Consider the following 22795-nt stretch of genomic DNA (forward strand, 5'->3'; position numbering starts at 1 on the left):
GGCCTGACACTCAGCTCCCGCAGGCCCGGCCTGATACCCTCTCCCACGCATCCACCCACCGCCCTCACCCTCCCTCCAAGGGTTGACACGCCTCCCCCGCAGGCCTGACCCCTGTTTCCCCACCCCTGCCACCCTCTCCCCATCCCCAACCAACACCCTCCACCTTCCGCGCTGCCCACACTCCATCTCCCACTACCCCCACTTCTCCCCCCTAAGCCCTGGCCTGACCCGATCCAACCCAACCCATGGCCCAAAGCCTCCCAATCTCTGACACTGGCACCTGGCCCCACAATCTCCAATCCATACTCCCTACATTCTATCCACTTAACTTAGACACTTATCTTCTCCCTGGCCTGTCAAGGGGCTTTAAATTTCAATGGACCTTTAAACTTGCCTGGTTTATGGCAGCTAGTGCTGTAAAAAGGAGGTATGGCCTCCTTCACTGTGATGCTGGGCTCTGGGGACACACTGCACTGCCTGGATCTCGCTTGGCCTGAGTTGGTAGGTGGGGTGAGATAGAATCAAAGAAAAATTCAGGTAAGTAATTGGGCAGAGAGCGGCAATCCGATGCTGAATTGCCACTCTGAGGGAGATCAAGCCCAATAACTCTAGTTGTGGCCTAACTAGAGCTTCACAAAGGCTGAGCACAAATTTCCTGCATTTGTGCTAAATAGCTCAATTTACAAAGCCCAAGATTCCATATGCTTTGCTAATTGCTCTCTCAATATGTCCTGCCACTTCAACGACCAGTGCACATGCACCCATAGGTCCCTCTATCCCTGCACACACTTTAGAAAAGTGCAATTAAGCATATATTGCCTCTCCCAAAGGTTTCTGCCAAAATGTATCACCTCACACTTCTCTGAATGAAATTACATTTGCCACTTCTCTTCCTATTCTACTAACCTATATTTTATATAGGCTAGATAGACAACATCCACTGCATTCCCCTCACCAATTTTTTCTGATACTTCATCAAAAAATTCAATTAGATAAGTCAAACACAATGTGCCTTTTACAAATCAGTGCTGGTTCTCCTTAATTAACTCAAACTTCTCCAAGTGACTATTTTTTGTTACCCCGATTATTATTTCTAAAACCTTACCCACCACTCACGTTAAACTAAAACAGAATTACCTGGAAAAACTCAGCAGGTCTGGCAGCATCGGCGGAGAAGAAAAGAGTTGACGTTTCGAATCTTCATGACCCTTCAGCAGAACTGGGTGAATCCAAGGGGAGGGGTGAAATATAAGCTGGTTTAAGGTGGCGGGGGCTGGGGGGGCAGGGAGAGAAGTGGAGGGGGGTGGTGTGGTTTAGGGACAAGCAAGCAGTGATAGGAGCAGATAATCAAAAGATGTCACAGACAAAAGAACAAAGAGTTGTTGAAGTTGGTGATATTATCTAAACGAATGTGCTAATTAAGAATGGATGGTAGGGCACTCAAGGTATAGCTCTAGTGGGGGTGGAGGGGCATAAAAGATTTAAAAATAATGGAAATAGGTGGGAAAAGAAAAATCTATATGAATTATTGAAAAAAACAAAAGGAAGGGGGAAGAAACAGAAAGGGGGTGGGGATGGAGGAGGGAGCTCAAGATCTAAAGTTCTTGAATTCAATATTCAGTCTGGAAGGCTGTAAAGTGCCTAGTCGGAAGATGAGGTGCTGTTCCTCCAGTTTGCGTTGGGCTTCACTGGAACAATGCAGCAAGCCAAGGACAGACATGTGGGCAAGAGAGCAGGGTGGAGTGTTAAAATGGCAAGCGACAGGGAGGTTTAGGTCATTCTTGCGGACAGACCGCAGGTGTTATGCGAAGCGGTCGCCCAGTTTACGTTTGGTCTCTCCAATGTAGAGGAGACCGCATTGGGAGCAACGAATGCAGTAGACTAAGTTGGGGGAAATGCAAGTGAAATGCTGCTTCACTTGAAAGGAGTGTTTGGGCCCTTGGACGGCGAGGAGAGAAGAAGTGAAGGGGCAGGTGTTGCATCTTTTGCGTGGGCATGGGGTGGTGCCATAGGTGGGGGTTGAGGAGTAGGGGGTGATGGAGGAGTGGACCAGGGTGTCCCGGAGGGAACGATCCCTACGGAATGCCGCCAGGAAGGGTCAAGGGAAGATGTGTTTGGAGGTGATATTATCTAAACGAATGTGCTAATTAAGAATGGATGGTAGGGCACAGGGTGATATTATCTAAACGAATATTATCTAAACGACATCTTTTGATTATCTGCTTCTTTTGTCTGTGACATCTTTTAATTATCTGCTCCTATCACTGCTTGCTTGTCCCTACAACCCCCCCCCTCCTCCACTTCTCTCCCCTCCCCCGCGGACCACCCCACCCCCCCAAACCTTAAACCAGCTTATATTTCGCCCCTCTCCTTGAATTCAACCAGTTCTGCTGAAGGGTCATGAGGACTCGAAACGTCAACTCTTTTCTTCTCCACCGATGCTGCCAGACCTGCTGAGTTTTTCCAGGTAATTCTGTTTTTGTTTTGGATTTCCAGCATCCGCAGTTTTTGGTTTTTAACTCATGTTAAACTGCCTGGCCTGTAGCTAGGAATGTTGTTACATCCTCTTTTGAACAAGGGAGTCACATTTGCCACTTTCCAATCTTCTGGCACATTCCTCATATCTAGAGAAGATCAGAAGAATATAGCAAGCCCTTCTGCCATCGCCATCCTCACTTTTCTTAGCAACCTAGAATGCATCCAAACCAGGCAACTTATCCAATGTAATTATAGCCAAAACAAAAACAGAATTACCTGGAAAAACTCAGCAGGTCTGGCAGCATCAGCGGAGAAGGGTCTTTTGAAGGGTCATGAGGACTCGAAACGTCAACTCTTTTCTTCTCCGCCGATGCTGCCAAACCTGCTGAGTTTTTCCAGGTAATTCTGTTTTTGTTTTGGATTTCCAGCATCCGCAGTTTTTTTTGTTTTTATAATTATAGCCATCCTTTCCAGTACATGCTGCCTATCAATATTCCCCCATCCATTATCTCTACCATCTCTGCTTATACCGATATTTTGTCAGCATCCTCTTCCTCAGTAAACACCAATACAAAGTACTCATTCGGTCACCTTCTTGGTCCATAATGGGCCCCATCCCATCTCTTATCACCCAGTAACTGGCCAGAATTTAGTCAGTATGGCAGCACCCTGATGACAGACTTGAAAGCTGAGGGCAACCCCACCTACAGAATACCCAATCAGGAGGGTCCCAACTGAATCTGCAGGAAGGCTGCCAGGGTTTACCAGGTGGTCTCCCAACGTAGCTGAGGGATTATCCACAACTGGTAAAATGCCAGCAATGGTGGGAAAAGACCTATAATTAGTCACTTAAGTTGCTCAATTGGCCTCTGGGCAGGAAGGCCGTCCTCCATCTGCCCCACCACTGGTAAAATGCCACGGTGGTGGGAAGACAATAGGCACTCGATCCCTTGCCTTCTCTCGCATTTTACAGGACCCCCTGCCCCCCAGCCCATTCCTACAGTGCTGGTAAAATCTAGCCCACTATTTGCATGCTGGTAGAAGACTTTTTGGTTACCTTTTATGTTAACAGCCATTCTGTTCTCATATTCCCTTTGCCAGTCTTACTTCCCTTCTCAACTGATTGTTTTTGTTCTGGTTTTTGTTCTTCGTGCCCACTCAGCGATCCTGACAATGTTTCCAGAGGACAAAATTCCTAGAGTGCAGTGACATCCTGCAAACCCCTTTTAACACTGACACCGCAACTGTGATTGTAACAGTCCAAACCAAGTGGCAGCAAGCTGAGCTTGCATTACTTTAGTCTGAGCTCCCACTCAGCATCCAGATGTTGGCTGCCTTCTGCTTGTGCTAAAATGGAAGCTGAGACATGAGACATGAACCATCATCTGCTGCATTATGGATGGGTCTGTAAATTTCTGCATGGCATTGGCCAGCACTTCCATATTGGAGAGGATGGGATTCCAAGCTCTACACAAAGTTTATTGCCAAGTTGATGCTGGACTCCTCCCTCCTTACCAGTGACCATGGGTTTTCTGGCAGACTTGCCAATACATGAAGCAATGCAATATGCATCCATGAGCCTTTTCTTGTAGGCTCCCCCACTGAAGTTTGCATCTGAATCCTGTGCAATAGAACATGTGCATGACCTCAACCTCTAGCCAGCTGGCACCCTATTCTGTCCTTGTCTCCTGCCCTAGTGCGCCCATTCTTGTCCAGTCTCTCACCATCTGCAGGTTTCATCTTTAAGCTATCTTCTATGCAGTGTCAATTTCTGAGCTGGTGGCTGTAAGTCTGAAAGCAAGTGACAGTGTTTCTTCTTCATCACTGTCTTCCTGCTCTTTCACCTCTTGTTCTCCCACTACTGCCTGACCGGTTTGCTATTCTTGGATATCTGAAAGGAGCAAGGCACGTGTTTTGGGTTTTTTGTGAGGGAAGATGTCAAAGCAGGGGACGTTTACATCAACTGCAGCTTGTGAATAAGAGACTGTGGGATGAGGGGGAAGTGGTTGGGACCCGAGATAGAGGATTACGTATGAATATACTGTCATCTTCAATGATTTCAGCCCAACTGTGGGCTAGGCCTTCAGTTCTGGCTATACAGACGTTGGCAACTGCTGACTCCTTATTGGGGCCTCAATGTGACTTTCCTGGCTTCCTTCCCATAACCCTCGACTTTTTTGTCAATCAAAAATCTATCTAACTCAGCTTTGAATACATTGAATAACTCAGCCTCCACTGGTCTCTGACGAAGAGAATTCCACAGGCTAACAAATCTTTGAGAGAAAAAACTCATCTCAGTCTTCAATAGGAGACCTCTAATTTTTAAACTGTGTCCCCTAGTTGTGGACTTCCCCCACAAGGGGAAACAACCTTTCAGCATCCAGCCTGTCAAATCCCTTCAGAACCTTATATGTTTCAATAAGATCACCTCTCATTCTTCTAAACTCTAATGGTTATAGGTCTAACTTGCTCAACCTTTCCTCATAAGCTAACCACTTCAACCCAGGAATCAGTCAAGTGAACCGTCTCTGAACCGCTTCTAATATGATTATATCCTAAGTAAAGAGACCAAAACTGTACACAGTATTCCAGATGCGGTCTCACTTATGCCCTGTACAGCTGTAACAACACATCCCTACTTTTAATACTCAATTTTCCTTAAAATAAATGGCAACATTCCATTACCTTCCTAATCACTCGCTGTACCTGCATGCTAACTTTTGTGTTTCATGTACCAGGACACCCAGATCCCTCTGTACCATAGAGTTCTGCAGTCTCTCTCAATTTAAATAATATACTGCTTTTCTATTCTTCCTGCCAAAGTGGCCCAGTTCACTCTTTCCTACATTATACTCCATCTGCCAAATTTATGCCTACTCACTCAACCTATCTATATCCCTTTGCAGACTCTATATCCTCTTGACAACTTACTTACCTGCCTTTGTGTCATCAGCAAATTTACCTAGCAAACGTTCAGTCCCTTCATCCAAGTCATCAATATAGATTGTAAGTTGAGGCCCCAGCATTGATCCTTGCAGCATTCCACCAGTTACTGCTTGCCAACCCAAAATGAACCATTTATCCCTATTCTCTACTTCTTGTTTGCTAACCAATCACCCACCCATGCTAATATGTTACCTCTTACACCATGAGCTCTTATTTTGTGAAGGAACTTTTGATGTGGATCTTAGCGAATACCTTTTGGAAGTCCAAGTACACCATGTCTACAGGTTTCCCTTTCTCCACCTTGCTTGCTACTTCCTCAAAGAGCTCTAATAAATTGGTCAAACATGATTTCCCTTTCACAAAACCATGTTGACTTTGCCTGATTGTATTATGATTTTGTAAATGTCCTATTACCTCCTTAGTAATGGATTCTAGCAATTTCCCCTTGACTTGCTAGCTGGCTTGCTCCCCTGCTTCCAGTTTCTCCCCTTTCTTGAATAGAAGTGTCACAGTTCTGATTTTCCAACCTGCTGGTCTCACAATCAAACTGAATGTGAAATTTTATTGTTATTGATCATTGTTGCTTAGAGGCTCCTTTCCTATGAGATAATTAATTAATCCTATTTCATTGCACATTACCAACTCTAAAATAGCCTGCTTCCTACTTTGCACTAGAACCTATTGCTCTAAGAAGCTGTCCCGAACGTACTCCATGAATTCATCTTCCCTGCTACCTTTACCAATCTGGTTCGTCTAATATATATGAAGATTAAAATCATCCATGAATATTGCAATACCTTTCTTAGAAGTCCCCATTATTTATTCCTTCATACTCTGTCCTACAGGGTAGCTACTATTAGGGGGCCTATAAACCACTCCCACAAGTGACTTCTTAGCTTTGCTAATTTTTATCTCTACCCAAACTGATTCTACATCTTGATCTTCTGAACCAAGGTCATTTCTTACTATTGTACTAATGTCATCCTTAATTAAAAGAGCTACCCCACCTCCTTTTCCTAGCTTCCTGTCCTTCTGAAATATCAAATACCCTTGAATATTTAGGTCACAGCCATGGTCACCTTGCAACCACATCTCAGTAATGACTATCATGTCATACAGTCTTAATCTATTTGAGCTATTAATTCATCTGTTTTGTTATGAATGCTGCTTGCATTCAGGCATAGAGTCTTTAAGTCTGTTTTTGTACCATTCCTGCAAACTTTGACCTTTTTGCTGGTGCACTCTTAAGTTTGTGCTCTGTCCTTTCCTGGTTATCATTATCCATATAGCTACCCTGTCCATTGCCTTGTCCTTTCTCCTTAATTTACCATATCTCTCCTCACATGATCCCTCCTCCCATACCATTTAGTTTAAAGCCTTCTCCACCATCTTAGTTTTATGACTCACCAGAACATTTGGCTCAACATGGTTCAAGTGAAGACCATCCCAACAATGCAACTCTCACTTTACTCAGTACTGGGGGTCAGTGCCCCATGAATCAAAACCCATTTCTTCCACACCAACCGTTGTGCCACATGTTTAACTCTCTAATGTTAATTATTCCAAGCCAATTTGCTGATGGCGCAGGCAGTAATCCAGAGCTCATTACCTTTGTGGTTATGTTTTTTAATTTAGCCTCTAGCTGCTCATAATCCCCAAGCAGCTGGATCCTCCCCCACCCACTACAAGTTCCCTCCAGTCCTGAGCAGATGGCAAGTGGTAGGCAAGTGATGGGGTGTGATGCATTGAACAGAGCGAGTCTAGTGGTGCAATTAATGGGATTTGGCATTTGAAGATGAATTCACTGACCATAAGCATTTGTGAGAGGTCACTGATCTTCCTGGGGCACAGCATCCAATTCCACAGGGTGAGTCTCCTGGCATTGACCTCCAAAGCTATCTACCCTATTGTCTTTGCAGTTGTCTGGAGAGCCTCTTGACTCTCTGTATATAGACAGGAGGACAGAGTTCCTCTATCTCCTTCACCAAGGCATCCAGGTCAGCATCAGACAACCTTGGTGCATGTCCTCTGCTCTATTGTGCAAAGTTCTTCTTGTTCACACTCTCTTATACAACCATTTCAAGCACTTGTTCCAGCCAGTATGCACTTCTCCTTCAAGAGGTAAAGGCTGGTTTTCATTGGTGCAACATCATACAAATTTGGGCCCCCTACTAAGGAGTGCAGCCACTTATCAGCTCATTTAGCTCTGGCTGCACACAGCTATCATCATGCAAATCAGCAGGCAGCATGAAATTTGGGTACTGCCTTCATCAGAAATAACAGGAACGGGTTAATTATACCTTGCAATATAGGAATCTTTTTTAGGATTCAATTCAATTTTGAAGCCATGGAATTTGTCTTCTTAACTAAAGGACTGTTCAAAATTGGTGAGAAAGATGGGGATGTTAGGAAGGATCTTATTAGAATATCCTACCTAATCAGCTAAAGAGAGGTGCGACTATGAAAAATATCAACAAATACCTTGCTTCCCCCTCAAAACTGTGAAATAAAATAGGTTGTCACTTACTTACTTTAAGGACCAGGGCACAGATAATATCTTCAAAAACTTCCCATCACTCCTCACGCCACCCTTATTTCGTCTATTAGCAAAAATAAGTGCAAAATATAGGTGAACAAGAAACTTACTGGGTTTCTTGAAAGAATTGCAACAAGTGACTTAAACTTCTCTTTGTGGCAGCTACTAATGTATTCTAATGTAGCTCTGATCACAGGTGATGGGAAATAAGGTGGGTTGGGAGCAGGATCCATTGCCCTGTATAGAGATGGAAAAATACATTTTTAGTACATATACCCTGCTGTAGAAAAATACAGCTATGATTTAAGCATATAAGAATTTTGCAAATAATCCAATGTGGGTCATACAGAATAATAAAATGATCAGATTTCTTGTTACCTCATCCAAACAGTTGCAGGCCTATATGCAAGCTATGTCCAATCTTAGCTTGGACACCATTCACAGTATCTTGAATTGGTAAGAGTTAAAACTGATGGGGCAGAATTTTATGGCCCCGTTTCAGCGGGGACGGGCCGGAAAATGCAGCGGGCCGTTATAAGTCCCATTGACGACAGCGAGAACGTAAAATCCCGCTGTCGTAAAATTCTGCCCATGATGCTCATTTCAAGCTATTTATATATCTTGCTGGCCAACAAATATTCAAGGAGTAGTGGGTAAAATCAATAATTTAGACTGTTTGACCTCTCCCACAAATTTAAAGCTGCAAAATAAACTAAGAAAGCTTTTGCACAGATTAGGAAATAAAAAAGTTCTATTTAAATTCACATACAGAAATACAACTAAAAACATTTCTTGTTATACCCTGCATAACCCTATGCTCTACTCAATAAACCTAGTGGTTTGTAGGACAAATACAGTGACTGACACTGAAGGATCAAATAAAAGCCAGTCAGATTTCTTAACCAAAAATTTTCTTAGCTCTGAAAATTCTGCCAGTCAGGGCCATTTTCAGTTCTCAACCTATTTTCAGCAGCAGCTGCTTTTCAGCTCAATCTTCCAAAAGGCATCGAATTAAGAACCTGCCTTCGGGATTGTGGTCCAATTAGCAATGGCAGGAGGACTGAGGAGGCAAGGGTTCAATTCAGCGTACCCCACTGCAAAGCTGGCCAGCAGTAATCACTGTGTCTGCAGTGAGAGTGCTGCTGAGAATGCAGCAGGAGAGGGAGGATGCAAGAGAGGTGTGAGGGTGATGTGAGCAGCTACAACTGCATTACTCCTAGCACTATCAGAGACAAGAGTCTCCAGGAGCTACTCACACAATGGCAAGGCTCTGCCAGTGGAAGACCTCCATTGGAAAACCACTTTGCCATTTTTTGCCATTGCTGATACATGGGATGCCGGCTCAGCCAGCATTTATTGCCCATCCACAATGACCTTGTTCAGAAGGCATTTAAAAATCAATCACATTGCTGTGGGTCTGGACATGTATAAGGACGGCAGGTTTCTTTCCTTAACGAAGTGGACTGATGTGGACATTAGTGGACCAGACATTAGTGAACCAGATGGATTTTCATGACAGCTGGCAATGGTTTCACGGTCGTCATTAGTCTTTTAGTTCCAGATTTTTATTGGATTCAAATTCCACCATCTGCCGTGGCGGGGTTCGAACCCGAGTCCCCAGAGCATTACCCCTGGGTTTTCGGAATACAGGTCCAGTGACAATACCACCATGCCACCGCTTGGTGCTGGTAAAATTGCAATGTTGGTGGAACACTGTAGTTAATTGCCTAATTATCCATTGACTTGCTTCCACTGCCGAGTGGGTTGCCATCAGCACACTCAGCCTGTTCCTGGGCAAAGCAGCTGGAGGCAGGAACATGTCAGTAAACTGACGCAACATATTTTTTCTAATTCTGCTCGCTCCCCTGCTTCCAAACCCACCTGGTAAAATATGGCACCCTCCCCCCATCTTAATTTGGCACAAAATACAAAATAAAATAACTATATTGAAAAAAACAAGTGAGCCCCATGGATGCAATCACTTGTGACACCACTATAGTTTCATTAGAAACACATGCAACTTAAGTATGTTCATGTTATTTTGTTTATAAAAATACAATCTCCATGCAGGAACAGATGGCACTCTGGGGATGTCGGTAACCTAATACCCTGGTCTCATTACTAATGAATGGCTTCAAATCTCCTTTAATTTTCTTACCCAGAAAACTTTACCAACTCTATGCCATATCCTGCGTCTTGGTCGGGAGAGTCGTACAGAGTATTAAGCAGCTCTACAACAATTTCCGGTAAGCTGTTGTGGCTCAAAAGGTCAATTTGCTTTTATTAAAAAAAAGAGAGAAATCCAATGTCAAACAATATTTCAAAACTTATGTTTTTACACCAAACACACACAAAGCAAATAAGATTGTTTTCCCGACAGAAAATTACATGGAATGGCTTCACCACATCTACTACTTCTTGAAATATTTCCTGTTTTCCATGATGAATGAAAATAAGTCAATATGGGTCAGTAACAATATATTAAATATAGGTTGTTTGAACCTGCAAACTCCCAGAGGTCACATCAGTTTATTACAGTCAGAACAAAGATAGGGAGAGATAAACGTACTTCTATGCATAAACTGCCACACATCATCACACTGCAACATAGATTTAAAGGGTAAAGATTCAAATTGTTAGTGAATTACCAATTTCAACTGGAGACTGAGAAGCAGAGTCAATGTTATTTTTATTCAGAACTCTAGATGCAAGACAAAGGGTACTAGTAACATCAATGCTGGAAAAAACTTCCAAGAGCGAAATGCATTTATGATATAGGTCTGCAGGTTTACCTAGCAAGTACCCTGGTGATACAGAGCAGAAGGTGGCAGGCTTAATCCCCTGTCCATGTAGTTAGTTGCTATTATGTAGCACGTTAATACAAGTGGCCTCACTTACTCTGGGTTAGGCGGTGGGAAACACCAAAGAAAATGTGGTTACCATACTTTATCACTATCCAGTGATCACTGCTGGAAGCGGGCCAAATGGATGCCAGGTGAAAACCACACCAGGCTGCAATCCATGAATTACTTATACTTAATAACAACTTGAATATGCATCAGGGTGCATCCAGCACTAAGAAGGTGTCAATACGTTTTGGAAAGCAAGGGGTAGAGGAAAAGAAAATTGGTAAGAAAAAACAATTCAAGAGAGGAGGACGTTCATATGCAGTGAATAGGTGATAAGCCTACAGAATGAGGGAAGCTGGGGGAGAAAAGAAATTGCAGTTTTGAGATGTTGCAATGAGAGATGTTCGACATGTCTTAATGCAAACATAGTCAGGATGCAGGGAAGTATGTGTAGAAAGGTGTATTTGGAGTTTTGGATAAACAAGAGGGAGGCAACAAATACAACATTGAATTATAAGCAGTGTTTTGCTTTCAGTTTGTGGTCAAAAGGAAAAAACTGAACAAACCGAAATTCTCTGCAGGTTAAGGAAAATCCATGAAGGAAAAAAGTGTTGGTTTTAAACCTGAGTATAATGCACCATCCCAATCTACTAAACCTCCCAGGTAGTAGAATCACTGAAAGAAAGACTTACACTGGCACAAGAGAATTCCAAGCTTTAATTAATTTTTTCTTTAGTCTCAGGGTGACCCATCTTAGGTTCCATTTCAATGGTAACCACAGCACACTCCAAAAGTGCTATATACTAGTTAATCTCACCTGTTTCCCTAAGCAAGCGTCCTCCTTCAGCATGTCGAACACCTTTGATGCATTTTCCCTTTGCTGTGCCATATCACCATCAGATCCATTCTTATCTTGATATGCAAAACATGGCAGGATGTAAGCCATGATCTTTGGAAGGCAATCAGCAAGCAATTCTTTCCAGTTCCCCTTAATGCATGCAGCAATTGATTTCACTTCTTCCAAGTTACCATTAACCGTCAGGTGTGGTACAAGAATTTTGTAATAGGACCTAGAACACATCACCAGCAAAAATTAGGTCACTAAATTTGTTCTTATATCAGCATTAAAAATCCATACTCATAAAACAGGCATGCACGTTATCTCTTTGCAATTGTAGGAATCACTATCTGGGCTAGATCATTTTAATTATTTCTTGGCCTTGTATTTGGGGAATTTAGTACTCATTTTGTACTGAAAAGGTGAAGAATGTTAGTACTGGGCAGCAGCAAACATTTCCATTCCTCTGTCAGTATCAATCACTCTCACTTCAGACATTGTACTTAGGTGCATAACAAAGCTTAGTTTACTCTGCCCCTTCAATGTGCCTTAGCTCCAACATTAAAAGAACATTTTCTGAGGTAGTAGTGTGGATATTTTCATGCCCCAAATCAGCAATCCTGCGATCTCTAAGTAAGACTGCCAATTTGGGGTGATTTTGTGCTGTGGGTGCATGCCCACTAGAAAACTTATACATCCTTACATGCAACAGATAAATGAATATATTAGGTCTGGTCCAGAAATGTTAATCTGTCTTTTCTCTTCATAGGAACTAGCAGACCGTTGTGTGTTTCCAGCATTTTCTGCTTTCATCAAAGATTTTATCCCATCTGTCTGAACTGGATTTGGACAAAGGCTCCAGGCAAGGAGAAAAAAAAACATATAATTCTAATTGCTTTTCTTTGATATTATTTACAAAATGCTGGGAACACCATACAGTCACTGACCTACTTACTGCAAGTGTTTGAATAGTCTCCAATTTTCACATTTCGGACGTAGATTTGAGAGTACTGAAACTGTCAAAGACATCCACAAATGATAATGCTCAAGAGTTCAATAATCAATAAAATGATGAATTATTTGGATCTTTACAACTGATGATTTGGCAGGTATTGATGCGCATTTTGGCCAGAACATGTTAAGGGAAACATCAATAGAAGAAGTGGGTTTGAGGTAGTTTCATGGTAAACACTATCCTTAGGTCTTCCACATCATTAATTTTTAACAGCACATGACGTTGGAGGGATACCTTCCAGAAAATGGAAACAGAGGAGGGATTTACCAGTATCATGGAGTCAGGTAGGCTGGGAATTTTGCACCAGGAGAAGGATTGCAAGTTTCCCAATGGCTTTCCGTCTCAGAGCACGAGGTCAATAGACAGGCAACCAACTGGAAGATCTGAACAGAAATGCTACTTAACATGGAGCATTATATGTGATAGCACCATGTCGCATCAGATGAGGCAGCCACACAGCAAGAGAATGGAGCTGCACATGATTTCAAAACTTTTTATTGCATACTGGTAACAAATGGCAAGGCTGCTGTATTGCCATGTCAGGGGCTTACCATAGTATCATGATATCATGTAAGCTGATATTTCTAGTAGTGCTCCAACTGATACATTGGCAACCGCACTTCTGATAAATGATGGCAGCTTCATTGCGACCCAACACCTCCTGCTGCTTGAGTCTCAGCAACACTCCCACTGGTGACAGTGCAGACTGCCAGCAGCCCTTGCAATAGGCAGCACTGTACCCACCTCCTGCCTCCTGAGCCTGCTTACCGCTCGACTGCAGAGGTGGCTTACGATTTGGTCACCTTGTGTAAAATTAGAGATGGTCCACCAAGGCAGTGAGTAGGGTTGGGACCCAGAAATGGTCCCACTTCCCAAATATCGTCAAAGCTGGGAAGATTCAGCATTTACATTGCACAGACATTAGGCAAGGGGGTCCTTGGGAAATAAGTACAGTAGATGGCATAGTATTCCTCAATTTGACATTTTAAAATACTAAATGAGGACAGCTTTTCATTGAACAACGTCCTCTTTACTCAAACAGGATTAATGGATGCTAACTTGTCCCTTTTACAAAAGGTGCAGTGAAAATCCTTACACAGCACCTTCCGAATCCACGATCACTACCACCTAGGAGGACAAGGGCAGCAGATAGATAGGAACACCACCACCTGGAAGCTCCCCTCCAAGTCACTCACCATCCTGACTTGGAAATATATCGCCGTTCCTTCACTGTTGCTGGGTCAAAATCCTGGAACCCCCTTCCTAACAGCACAGTGGGTGTACCTACACCACAGGGACTACAGCTAACCACCACCTTCTCAAGGACAAATAGGGAGGTGCAATAAATGCTGGCCCAGCCAGCGAAGCACACATCCCGTGAATGAATAAAAAAATATTTCAACACTGCTGATCATAACATAGATTAAAGTAATACTTTCTTCTCTTTATACTAATAATCAGTTATTATAGGAACATTCAGCACATTCTGTCATCAGCTGCAACATCTATTAAATGTGTTCAAGCACTATATGAAGATGAAAACCTTCATAGAATCCTACTGTGACTTGGAGAGAAGGTAACACTCCATTTACCTGTAAAATTCTTCCAGATTAGAACAGTTCAATAGGACATAAGGAAACGCAGGCAAGTTGTAGCCCGAATCAGCCATTCTCAGCCATTCATGGATAAGGTAATCCAAATGGGAAACCATGAAGTTTTCCAAACTACGATACGTCAAACACTTCGACACAGTCTCAAGAATCTAATTAAAGTTAACAAGTAGGCCATGAAAGTGCGTTACAAGTATTATGTAAACAACATGAGATTATGGACAACAAAACATAATTCAGTATTTAAGTGTTAGATTGTGAAATGCTGGTTACCATAAATTAATTATATAATTTCAGAAATTGGTTGTTTGTGCATCACTGAAAACAAAACATTTTGTTCAGTTCCACTCAACTTGAAATTACTATTTTTTTTACTTCAGTTTAAAAACAACCTAAAATCTCCAGTCTAAAAAATGCACTTAATTCAAACATACATATACTCAGGCTTACTTTCTACAAGGGAAGCAGAGAGTGAGGTCGAGCGGGGCAAGATGGTGAACGACTGAAGAGCCATGGTGGATAGCTCCAACAACATGCTGTTGTGCTCAGCATTAATGGGTCACAATTGCTCACTGCAGCTCAAGTGATTGCTGTGCCCCTATCCCTCGAGGCAATCAAATCAGATGGATTTGGTGGTGGTTGTTTTTAGGTGGTGATTTCTTCTGGTTGCAGGTTGGGAGTCCAGGCCTGTCATAGTGTGAGTCTGAGTGCAGGCTGGTCGGAAGCCACAGGAACTGGGGGTTAGGACTCACCCTGGGAGCTGCTCTTTGGACTAGAGTAGAGGCCTTTCTTTCTAGCAAGCAGGGGAGCTGCTCTCCTGACGTTGCACACCCAGCTGAAGCTGCCTCACTGATTAACCAGAGGATGCATGTTTTCCAATGTGGTTTTTAGAGCTGAGCGAGGGCATCTAGTGTCATAGTGGGGGGGGTCATTATTTTGGGGGCAAATTTGCTGTGCAGGGTTTATCGGGGGGATTTATTTGCTGTCTAAGGGATGTATTTGGTGAGCTTTAGTGATGTGGTGGGCTTTATTGGGAGGATTTAGTGCTGTGAAGTGGTGGGGTTTTTGGGGGGCATTTAGAACTGCGGCGAGGTTTCCTGAAGGATTAGTGGGGGTTTAGTACTGTGGTTAAGGGGAGTTAGTGCTGTGATGAGGAGCTTTTAGTGCTGTGACAGGGGCTTACTGAGGTGGTTTAGTATTGAGGTGTGGGTTTTACTGAGGGGTTAAATTGCTCAGGTGGTGAGCTAGTGAGGGGGTTTAATTTAGCTTATTTAATTTGCCGAGGCGACGACTCAATCAAGGCGGATTAGCGGCTAGGCTGGGTTTCGGCAGCAGGCACCAGAGGTGGGGGTCTGGCTGCTGTGAGACAGGCCAGGGAAAAGCACATCTGGAGGACAAGGTTACGTCTACATCTGTGGTGATCTGGTTTGTGCCGGTCAGTGGCTTTCAACGTTAACAACGATAACATCAAGGATTAATGGCTAAGGCAGTAAACTTGATACAAAATCTGGAGTGGAGTCCCATTAGATGGTTGGTGTTTCCCTCAAGTTAGCAACTTCCAAAAAATCTTGCAACCAAAAGGCCCCAGACTTATAAGCTTTCAGCTTTTTTCTGGATATTAACATACAAGGTCGAGAAGAGGGTACAGATGCTAGGCAAGTTGGTACCTCCTAAAACCATGCCTTGGCTAAGCAGCAAACAAAGAAAGGTAACCTTTTGGCTTGGAAGCTAGAATGTGTGGACTATGTGCCTCTAAATTCATATTCCACAGCAAGTGTACACAAGACTGCCCTGATTAACCGTGAGCAACACAAGCTAGGTGTTGACATTACTGCTCAACAAGAAACCAGATCAGCCAACACAGGCTCTATTTTTGAGGCTAATTACATTTTCTACATCTTCATAGCATCACCAAAGGTCTGGGCATTGGCACCAACTAGACCAAGTCATCACTAGAAGGTGCGATCTGATCAGTGTTCTCCACACCTGCACCTACCACAGCGTAGATTGCAACACTGACCACTCACGTCAGAAGCAGAGTGAAAGTGCACCCCTCACAGTTCCAAACTCGACAGTCCACTACACATCAACATCCCTTGCACAAGTAATGATGCCAAATACCAACGCTTCACAGTGCTGCGAGAACAATAGGTATCGATGAACTTAGTGACTTCCAAGTAGTATGTCATAAATGATCAGCTGTCCTTTTTTACTAACAGGCAGCTTAATGTTCATTTTTGATCATGCACATCTTAGAATTATCAGAAAGCAAAGCATGATTTTCTTTAAAAAATTTAAAAAATAAAGTTCAGTATTGAGATCATCAGGTTTTAAGTTACAGCCCAAAAGGAACATGAGAGAAGCAGATTTGTTGTTGACATACAGCAACAGGAAAGAATGCTGAAGGACACAATGAGAATAGTGCACACTTTGCAGTGAAAAACCAGCTGACACAGTCAATTGAGTCGCCAGGAGAAACTTCGGAGTGCCTCATTTCCCTGTGGCTATCATCTGATGGAGGCGCAGTCAGAATCATATATGCTTATACACCGACTCTGTATACCAGCATCTGAAACAGCATTTGTAAAATTTCCTACATGGCATTCTGAGGAACATTCCAAATGATGAGGCTTTTCATCCTGGGTGACTTCGATGCATGTGTTGAGGCAGGCAGTGATTCATTACCAACGTACCTTGGTTGTCTTGTGTGAGCAAGATCAACAACCACAGACAATGCCTTCTCGAGCTTTGTGCCCTGAATGAGCTCTGCATCACCAACAGGGATAGCCACAAGGTGTCATAGCATCACCAAAGGTCTGGGCATTGGCACCAACTAGACCAAGTCATCACTGGAAGGCGCGATCTGACCGGTGTTCTCCACACTTGCACCTACCACAGCGCAGATTGCAACACTGACCACTCACGTCAGAAGCAGAGTGAAAGTGCACCCCTCACAGTTCCAAACTCAACAGTCCACTACACATCAACATCCCTTGCACAAGTAATGATGCCAAATACCAACACTTCGCAGTGTTGTGAGAACAATAGGTATCGATGAACTTAGTGACTTCCAAACTTCAATCATCTATGAAGCAGCAGAAGCATCACTTGATAAAGGTCCTTGAGACAAGGACTCGTTTATGATCTACACAGCTGAGATGACATTGGTCATTGCACAACATAAATCCAACTGAAGTTGCCCCCATGCTGAAGTCAGCAGATGGTGAAGTACTTATCAACAGAAGTAAACAAATGTCCTGATGGGCTGAACACAGCCGTGAGCTGTACTCCTGTGAGACAGACATCTCCCAATGTTTGACCCTTTCCCGCAACTTCCTGTCATGGACGAGTTGATGAAGAACCCTCATCATGTGACCTTGAGAAGGCCACAGACTGCTTAGTGAACAGAAAGACACGCGGCAAGGATAGAATCCCAGCCAAACTGCTCAAGCACAGAAAGTCCCATCTATTGCCACACATTTAGGACCTTTTCTTTCTCTGCTGGAAAGTAGGCTCTATTTCAGGGGAGATGTGTGGTGCAAAAATTAATCACAATATACAAAAACAAAGGCAGCCGAGGGAACTGCAACAACTATAGGGGCATCTCATCCCTTAGTGTCACGGGAAGGCCTTTGCTAGGGTCATATTTAAAAACTCCAGCTACTTGCAGACCGAGTGCACCCGGAAGCACAGAGCAATTTCTGTGCTAGCAGGTCTACTGTGGACATGATCTTCTCTGTATCTTTACCAGCTACAAGAGAAGGTTAGGGAACAGGGTATACCCTCTTTACCTTACTTTGATAGATCTCACTAAGGCATTCAGCACCACCAGCAGGGCAGGACTGTACAAGATTTTGGGGAAAATTTGCTGGCCACCAAAGATCCTCAGTCTCATCCACTCCTTCCATGACAACATGCACTGCACAGTATAGTTTGATGGCTCCACTCCCAACATTTTCAAGATGAAGAATGGAGCGAAACAGGGCTGTGTCCTAGCCCCCACACTCTTTGGCATCTTCTTCTCCATGCTGCTGACTTTTGCCTTCCCTGCAGGTATGGAAGGAGCCAATTGCATACTATGTCAGACAGCAAGCTCTACAATCTATTAAGACTGAAAGTGAAGTCAAAAATATATCGCGTCCAGATCAGAGAACTCAACACTGATGATGCTGTGCTCGTTGCCCAGACAGAAATATAGCTGCAAGAGTTCATGGACTATCTCTCCCATGCCTGTAACTTGCTCTCCCTGACTATAATCACCAAGAAAACTGTGATCATGGGACAAGGTGTTGCATTTCCACCCTGATCACACTAAATAATACCCTGCTGGAAGTGGTTGGCAAATTCTGCTACCTCGGGTGCATGATGACAGGAAATCTGTCCCTTGATGCATGGAGGAAAGCAGCTAACAGCTTTCATTACTCATTAAATGTGCATGGATCACAATTTCACGTAGTTTTGAAAGGGCACTCAATGCAAACAAATGTGCTGTCTTGTAAGCTGAGTAGGTTCGAATTGATGAAAGGGTTAATGTGCCTTCGTACTGGAAAACAGAATCAAATGAGAAAGTAAGCATCACCATACAATCATCTGCAGTTCAAAAAAACAGCTAGCAACAATTTAAGCTCATAATTACTTTTTTAACAAGTGTAGGATCCAGTTTGTTCTCCTTTAATGACTGGCAAATTGCAAAAAGGGCCTGCTTTTCGCAAATGGGACTACAGCACATGATCAATGAAATCACTGTAAGCAATGTGGCTTTTCTGTTGCACTTCTCATCCTGGAGTTCCTCTGCACTATTCTGAAGAAAAATTAAAAAGTTTAAACAAGGAGACTGTACTTTAAACATTAATACATAGACATAGATACACAAGATAACTTGCATTTATATAGCAGAGCTAACACATAAGTCACAGAGACACCCAGAAAAAAAGTGGACACCAAGCTAAAGAAGGAGATATTAGGGGAGGTGACCAAAAGTTTGGTCAAAGAGCTGCGTTTTAAGGTGCCGTAAAAAGAGGAGATTAAGGCGGAGAGGCAGGCTGGGGAAGCACAAAATCTTGGAGTCAGAGGAATGAAAAGTTTGAACGGGAAAGCTGTAGCTCTAGGGAAAGCTAAATAGATAGGGAAAAACTAGGTCATGGAGGCAGTTAAACACAAGGATGGAAATTTTAAAATTGAGAGGCTGGGAAATCCAATTATAGGCCACCGAAGATAGGAGTGAGAACAAAGGAGAGTTGCTGTTGGGTGGGGGGTGGGGGGAAGAGAAAACTCTGATGCTATTACATATTGGAGTGTTTGGCTGGGAGAGAATGAAATAAACTACTTGATTACCACAAAAAAATCTCACAAACAGAGCTGATCTGACTTGTTCTGCCTTCCTGCTTAAAGGGAACCTTAATTGCTACAGTTCAGTTCACAGATACAGTGTGGTGCTTCATGGATACTTTACATATTAAAGTACCATCTGAGATGTCATGTTATCTGGCCTTTTAAAAGTAAGAGTCAAGATACTATCTACGTTGCACATAGCAAATTAAGTGTACTCTTCAGATGGAATGGGGTTAGAGTAGGAAGAATAATTAGATCAGACAGTGCCACTGTTGGGAGGGAAGTTATAATTACAATGCAACACGTTTTCATAAGCACTTCCATGGTATATGTGGAGTCATGAATTCATTACAAAGTTAACAGTAAGTGCTACAGGCATAAGATTTATAATGTATTACAGATTTTCTAAAATGTTATTCAATAATTCAAAACCTTTTCAATTAACCATGGAATTTTGTTTGAAAAAATGTTTTTTTACAAAAATTCTGTGTCAATTTTCCCCTTTTGCCCTTCCCATGGAGGCATTCATACTTTAGTTGAAAACATCACACAAGTGACAATTATTCATGAGTACACTTAAGACAGTGAGTCTTGGTGTGCCTTCCAACTGCAAGGGGGCATGATATCTCACCCTAATTCTGCCCTTACCTGATGTTCACATATTCACATTTCTTGCTGAGGTCAAATGTAGTGCTCCTATTCCCAGCCTAGTTCAGCTCAGCTAACTTCACAGAAACTGGAAAGAAAGCTGAAGTTTTCCTGGTCAGTAAAGTACTAACAAATAAAGTTAACCAGGAGGAATGTAGCTTTTTACAGTGAGATGCTGAGAACAGATATAACCCAGCAGTACAACTGTTTTTTCACATTTTGGTATCTCAAGTGGACTATGCTGCAAAAGAACAGCAAGGAAAGCTTAAAGAAGAAAAACAAAATTCGAGGGCTGAATCTTCCGTGGAGTGGCAATCATTGTTGGCTTGCCACTCTGCTCTTACTTTTCTATCTTAGATTGGAACGCCACGTTTCTCGTCTGGGCTCCTGACCCAGGCCTGCTGAAAAATGTGGAGTAGCAGAATCCTTCAGTGTAGTGGAGGAGCGTTGGGGGGGAAACAAAGCCATGCCCCTACTCTATGCCGCATTTTGGTAAGTTTAAATGTCCCTTTGTTTAAAAGCCACTTTGTCAAGATAGCATAGGAGTCGATTGGACAGCTGGGGAGGTTTGTGGGGGGTGTAGTGGGGTGGTCAGTGGCATAGTTACACCCAGGAGTTAAAACTGGTTTTAATGTTTCTAAATTTTCCTGGGTAACTACTCTACTCAGTAAGTTGGAACCATCCAAAGTCTCCGATTTAAATCAGAGTTTCAGAGGGTTCCAGATGCAGGGCAATTGCCCAACGGAAGTTGAAACTTCCCAAGCAATTCCTGTGCAATTCTTGCAATGGGGACTTCTGAGGTATCCCCATCACAACTTCCGGGATATGACCCATGGAGAACTGAAGAGCTGGGCCTATATTTTTGTTTTAAATATAGGAAATGGCAGGACTTAGGATCACAATGAAGGTCCACATTTCGGAAAGAAAGAGTTCAATGGTATTGAATATAAATAATCTATTAAAGAGGAGATTAAAATTTTTTCTGTATGAGAGAGAAAAGAAATTGAGTGAAACAATTGAGTGAAATAAATGTATTTGAGTGGGGGCTATAACAGATGATGGAACGTGAGCCAGCAGAAAATGGCAGACTGGAGGAACAGAAAGGAAGGTACTGATCTTCTCTAAATAGAATCAGCTGACCTTTCCTTAGAGTTAAGCAAGGACTAAACTAGGCAATAGTAATAAGTGAACAAGTGCAGTGTTTTGAAATCATATTGAAAGAAAGAAGTTGCAATACCTGAAATCTCATTCCCGCTTGCACTTTCATATACGCATTTTCAAAGGCTTTCTGCTGCAATTTCACAGGAAGAGCTTTTAGCTGTACAGACTGATCCTGTATCTGGACCTCTTGGAATAGCCTGGAAAGAGATGAATTGTTCAAAGCGAGTGATCACCTTTCATGGGAGGTCATGATCAGAATGCCAGTTATGTTTTTGCTAGAAGCCCCAGATTCCAAAACACTGAATGAACAGGTATTTAACATAGTGATAGAGATAGAAAGTAACTAAGTATAAATAAGTACAGGTTCAATAAGTGAGGGTGTAATAGATTAGAACTCTGATCGTCCATCTTTATGACTCCAGATTGAATACCACCTAGACAAATGGAATAAAAGTCACCTCACTCAGATAACAACAGTAACATCTTATTTTTATACAGCATCTTTGACGTAATAAAATATCCCAAGGTGCTTCACAGGAGCATTATAAAAGAATGACACCGAGCCACAAAAGGAAATATTAGGTCAGATGACTAAGAGCTTGCTCAAAGAGGTAGGATTGAAGCCCCAGGAGTGTCCTCAAGGAGGAAGGTGAGATACAGATGCGGAGAGGTATGGGAGGGGTTCCAGGGTTTGTGACTAAGGCAACGGAAGGCGCGAGCACCAACAGTGAAGCGATTAAAATCAGGGATGCTCAAGAGGTCAGAATTAGATGATTATGGATATCTCAGAGGGTTGTGGGTGGGAGCATATTACAGAGATAGGGAGGGATGAGGCCATGAAGGAATTTCGAAATTAGGAAGATAATTTTAAAAACAAGATGCTGCTTGACTGGGAGCTAATGTAGGTCAGCGAGCACAGGGGTGACAGAGGAATGGGACTTGCTGCGACTTAAGACACAAGCAACAGAGTTTTAGGTGACCTGAAGTTTACGGAGGGTAGAATGTGGGAGACCAGCCAGGAGTACTGGAGGACTATTGGCATAGTCAAGTCCATAGGTAACAAAGACATGAGTGAAAGTTTCTGAAACAGATGAGCTGAGACAGGGATGAAGTCAGGCGATGTTATGGAGGTGGAAATAGGCAGTGTTAATGATGGCATGAATATGTGGTCAAAAGCTCTTCTCTGGGTCAAATGTGACACCAAGGTTGTGATCACACTGCTTTAATCTCAGACTGTTGCCAATGAGGGGGTTGGAGTTGGTAGCTAGGGAATGGAATTTGAGGCAGGAACCGAAAACTACAGTTTCAGTCTTCCCGATACTTAATTGGAGGAAATTTCTGCTCATCTAGTACTGAATGTTTGATTAGCAGTTTGATAATTTA

General features: G+C 42.8%; 1 protein-coding gene across 5 annotated transcripts in view; it reads right to left on the minus strand.

The window, feature by feature from the left end:
- The window catches only part of atm (ATM serine/threonine kinase), a 190193-nt gene that overhangs the window by 101515 nt on the left and 65883 nt on the right, over nucleotides 1-22795 (minus strand). For 4 of the 5 annotated variants that reach the window (XR_005944414.1, XM_041198875.1, XM_041198876.1 and 1 more), the window contains 6 exons: nucleotides 21489-21609; nucleotides 18909-19073; nucleotides 14255-14424; nucleotides 11627-11879; nucleotides 10119-10237; nucleotides 8071-8197 (listed from right to left, as the gene is read on the minus strand). Coding sequence is in view for 3 of the 5 variants with exons in the window: in XM_041198875.1 (XP_041054809.1) it covers nucleotides 8071-8197; nucleotides 10119-10237; nucleotides 11627-11879; nucleotides 14255-14424; nucleotides 18909-19073; nucleotides 21489-21609 (955 nt within the window). In the remaining 2 variants the exon portion in view is untranslated. Of the gene's footprint in view, nucleotides 1-8070; nucleotides 8198-10118; nucleotides 10238-11626; nucleotides 11880-14254; nucleotides 14425-18625; nucleotides 18816-18908; nucleotides 19074-21488; nucleotides 21610-22795 lie in introns of those variants that run through there. The other variant, XR_005944415.1, reaches the window with a different exon arrangement.

The sequence above is a fragment of the Carcharodon carcharias genome, chromosome 11, assembly GCF_017639515.1.
Source record: "Carcharodon carcharias isolate sCarCar2 chromosome 11, sCarCar2.pri, whole genome shotgun sequence".
Lineage (NCBI taxonomy): Eukaryota > Metazoa > Chordata > Chondrichthyes > Lamniformes > Lamnidae > Carcharodon > Carcharodon carcharias.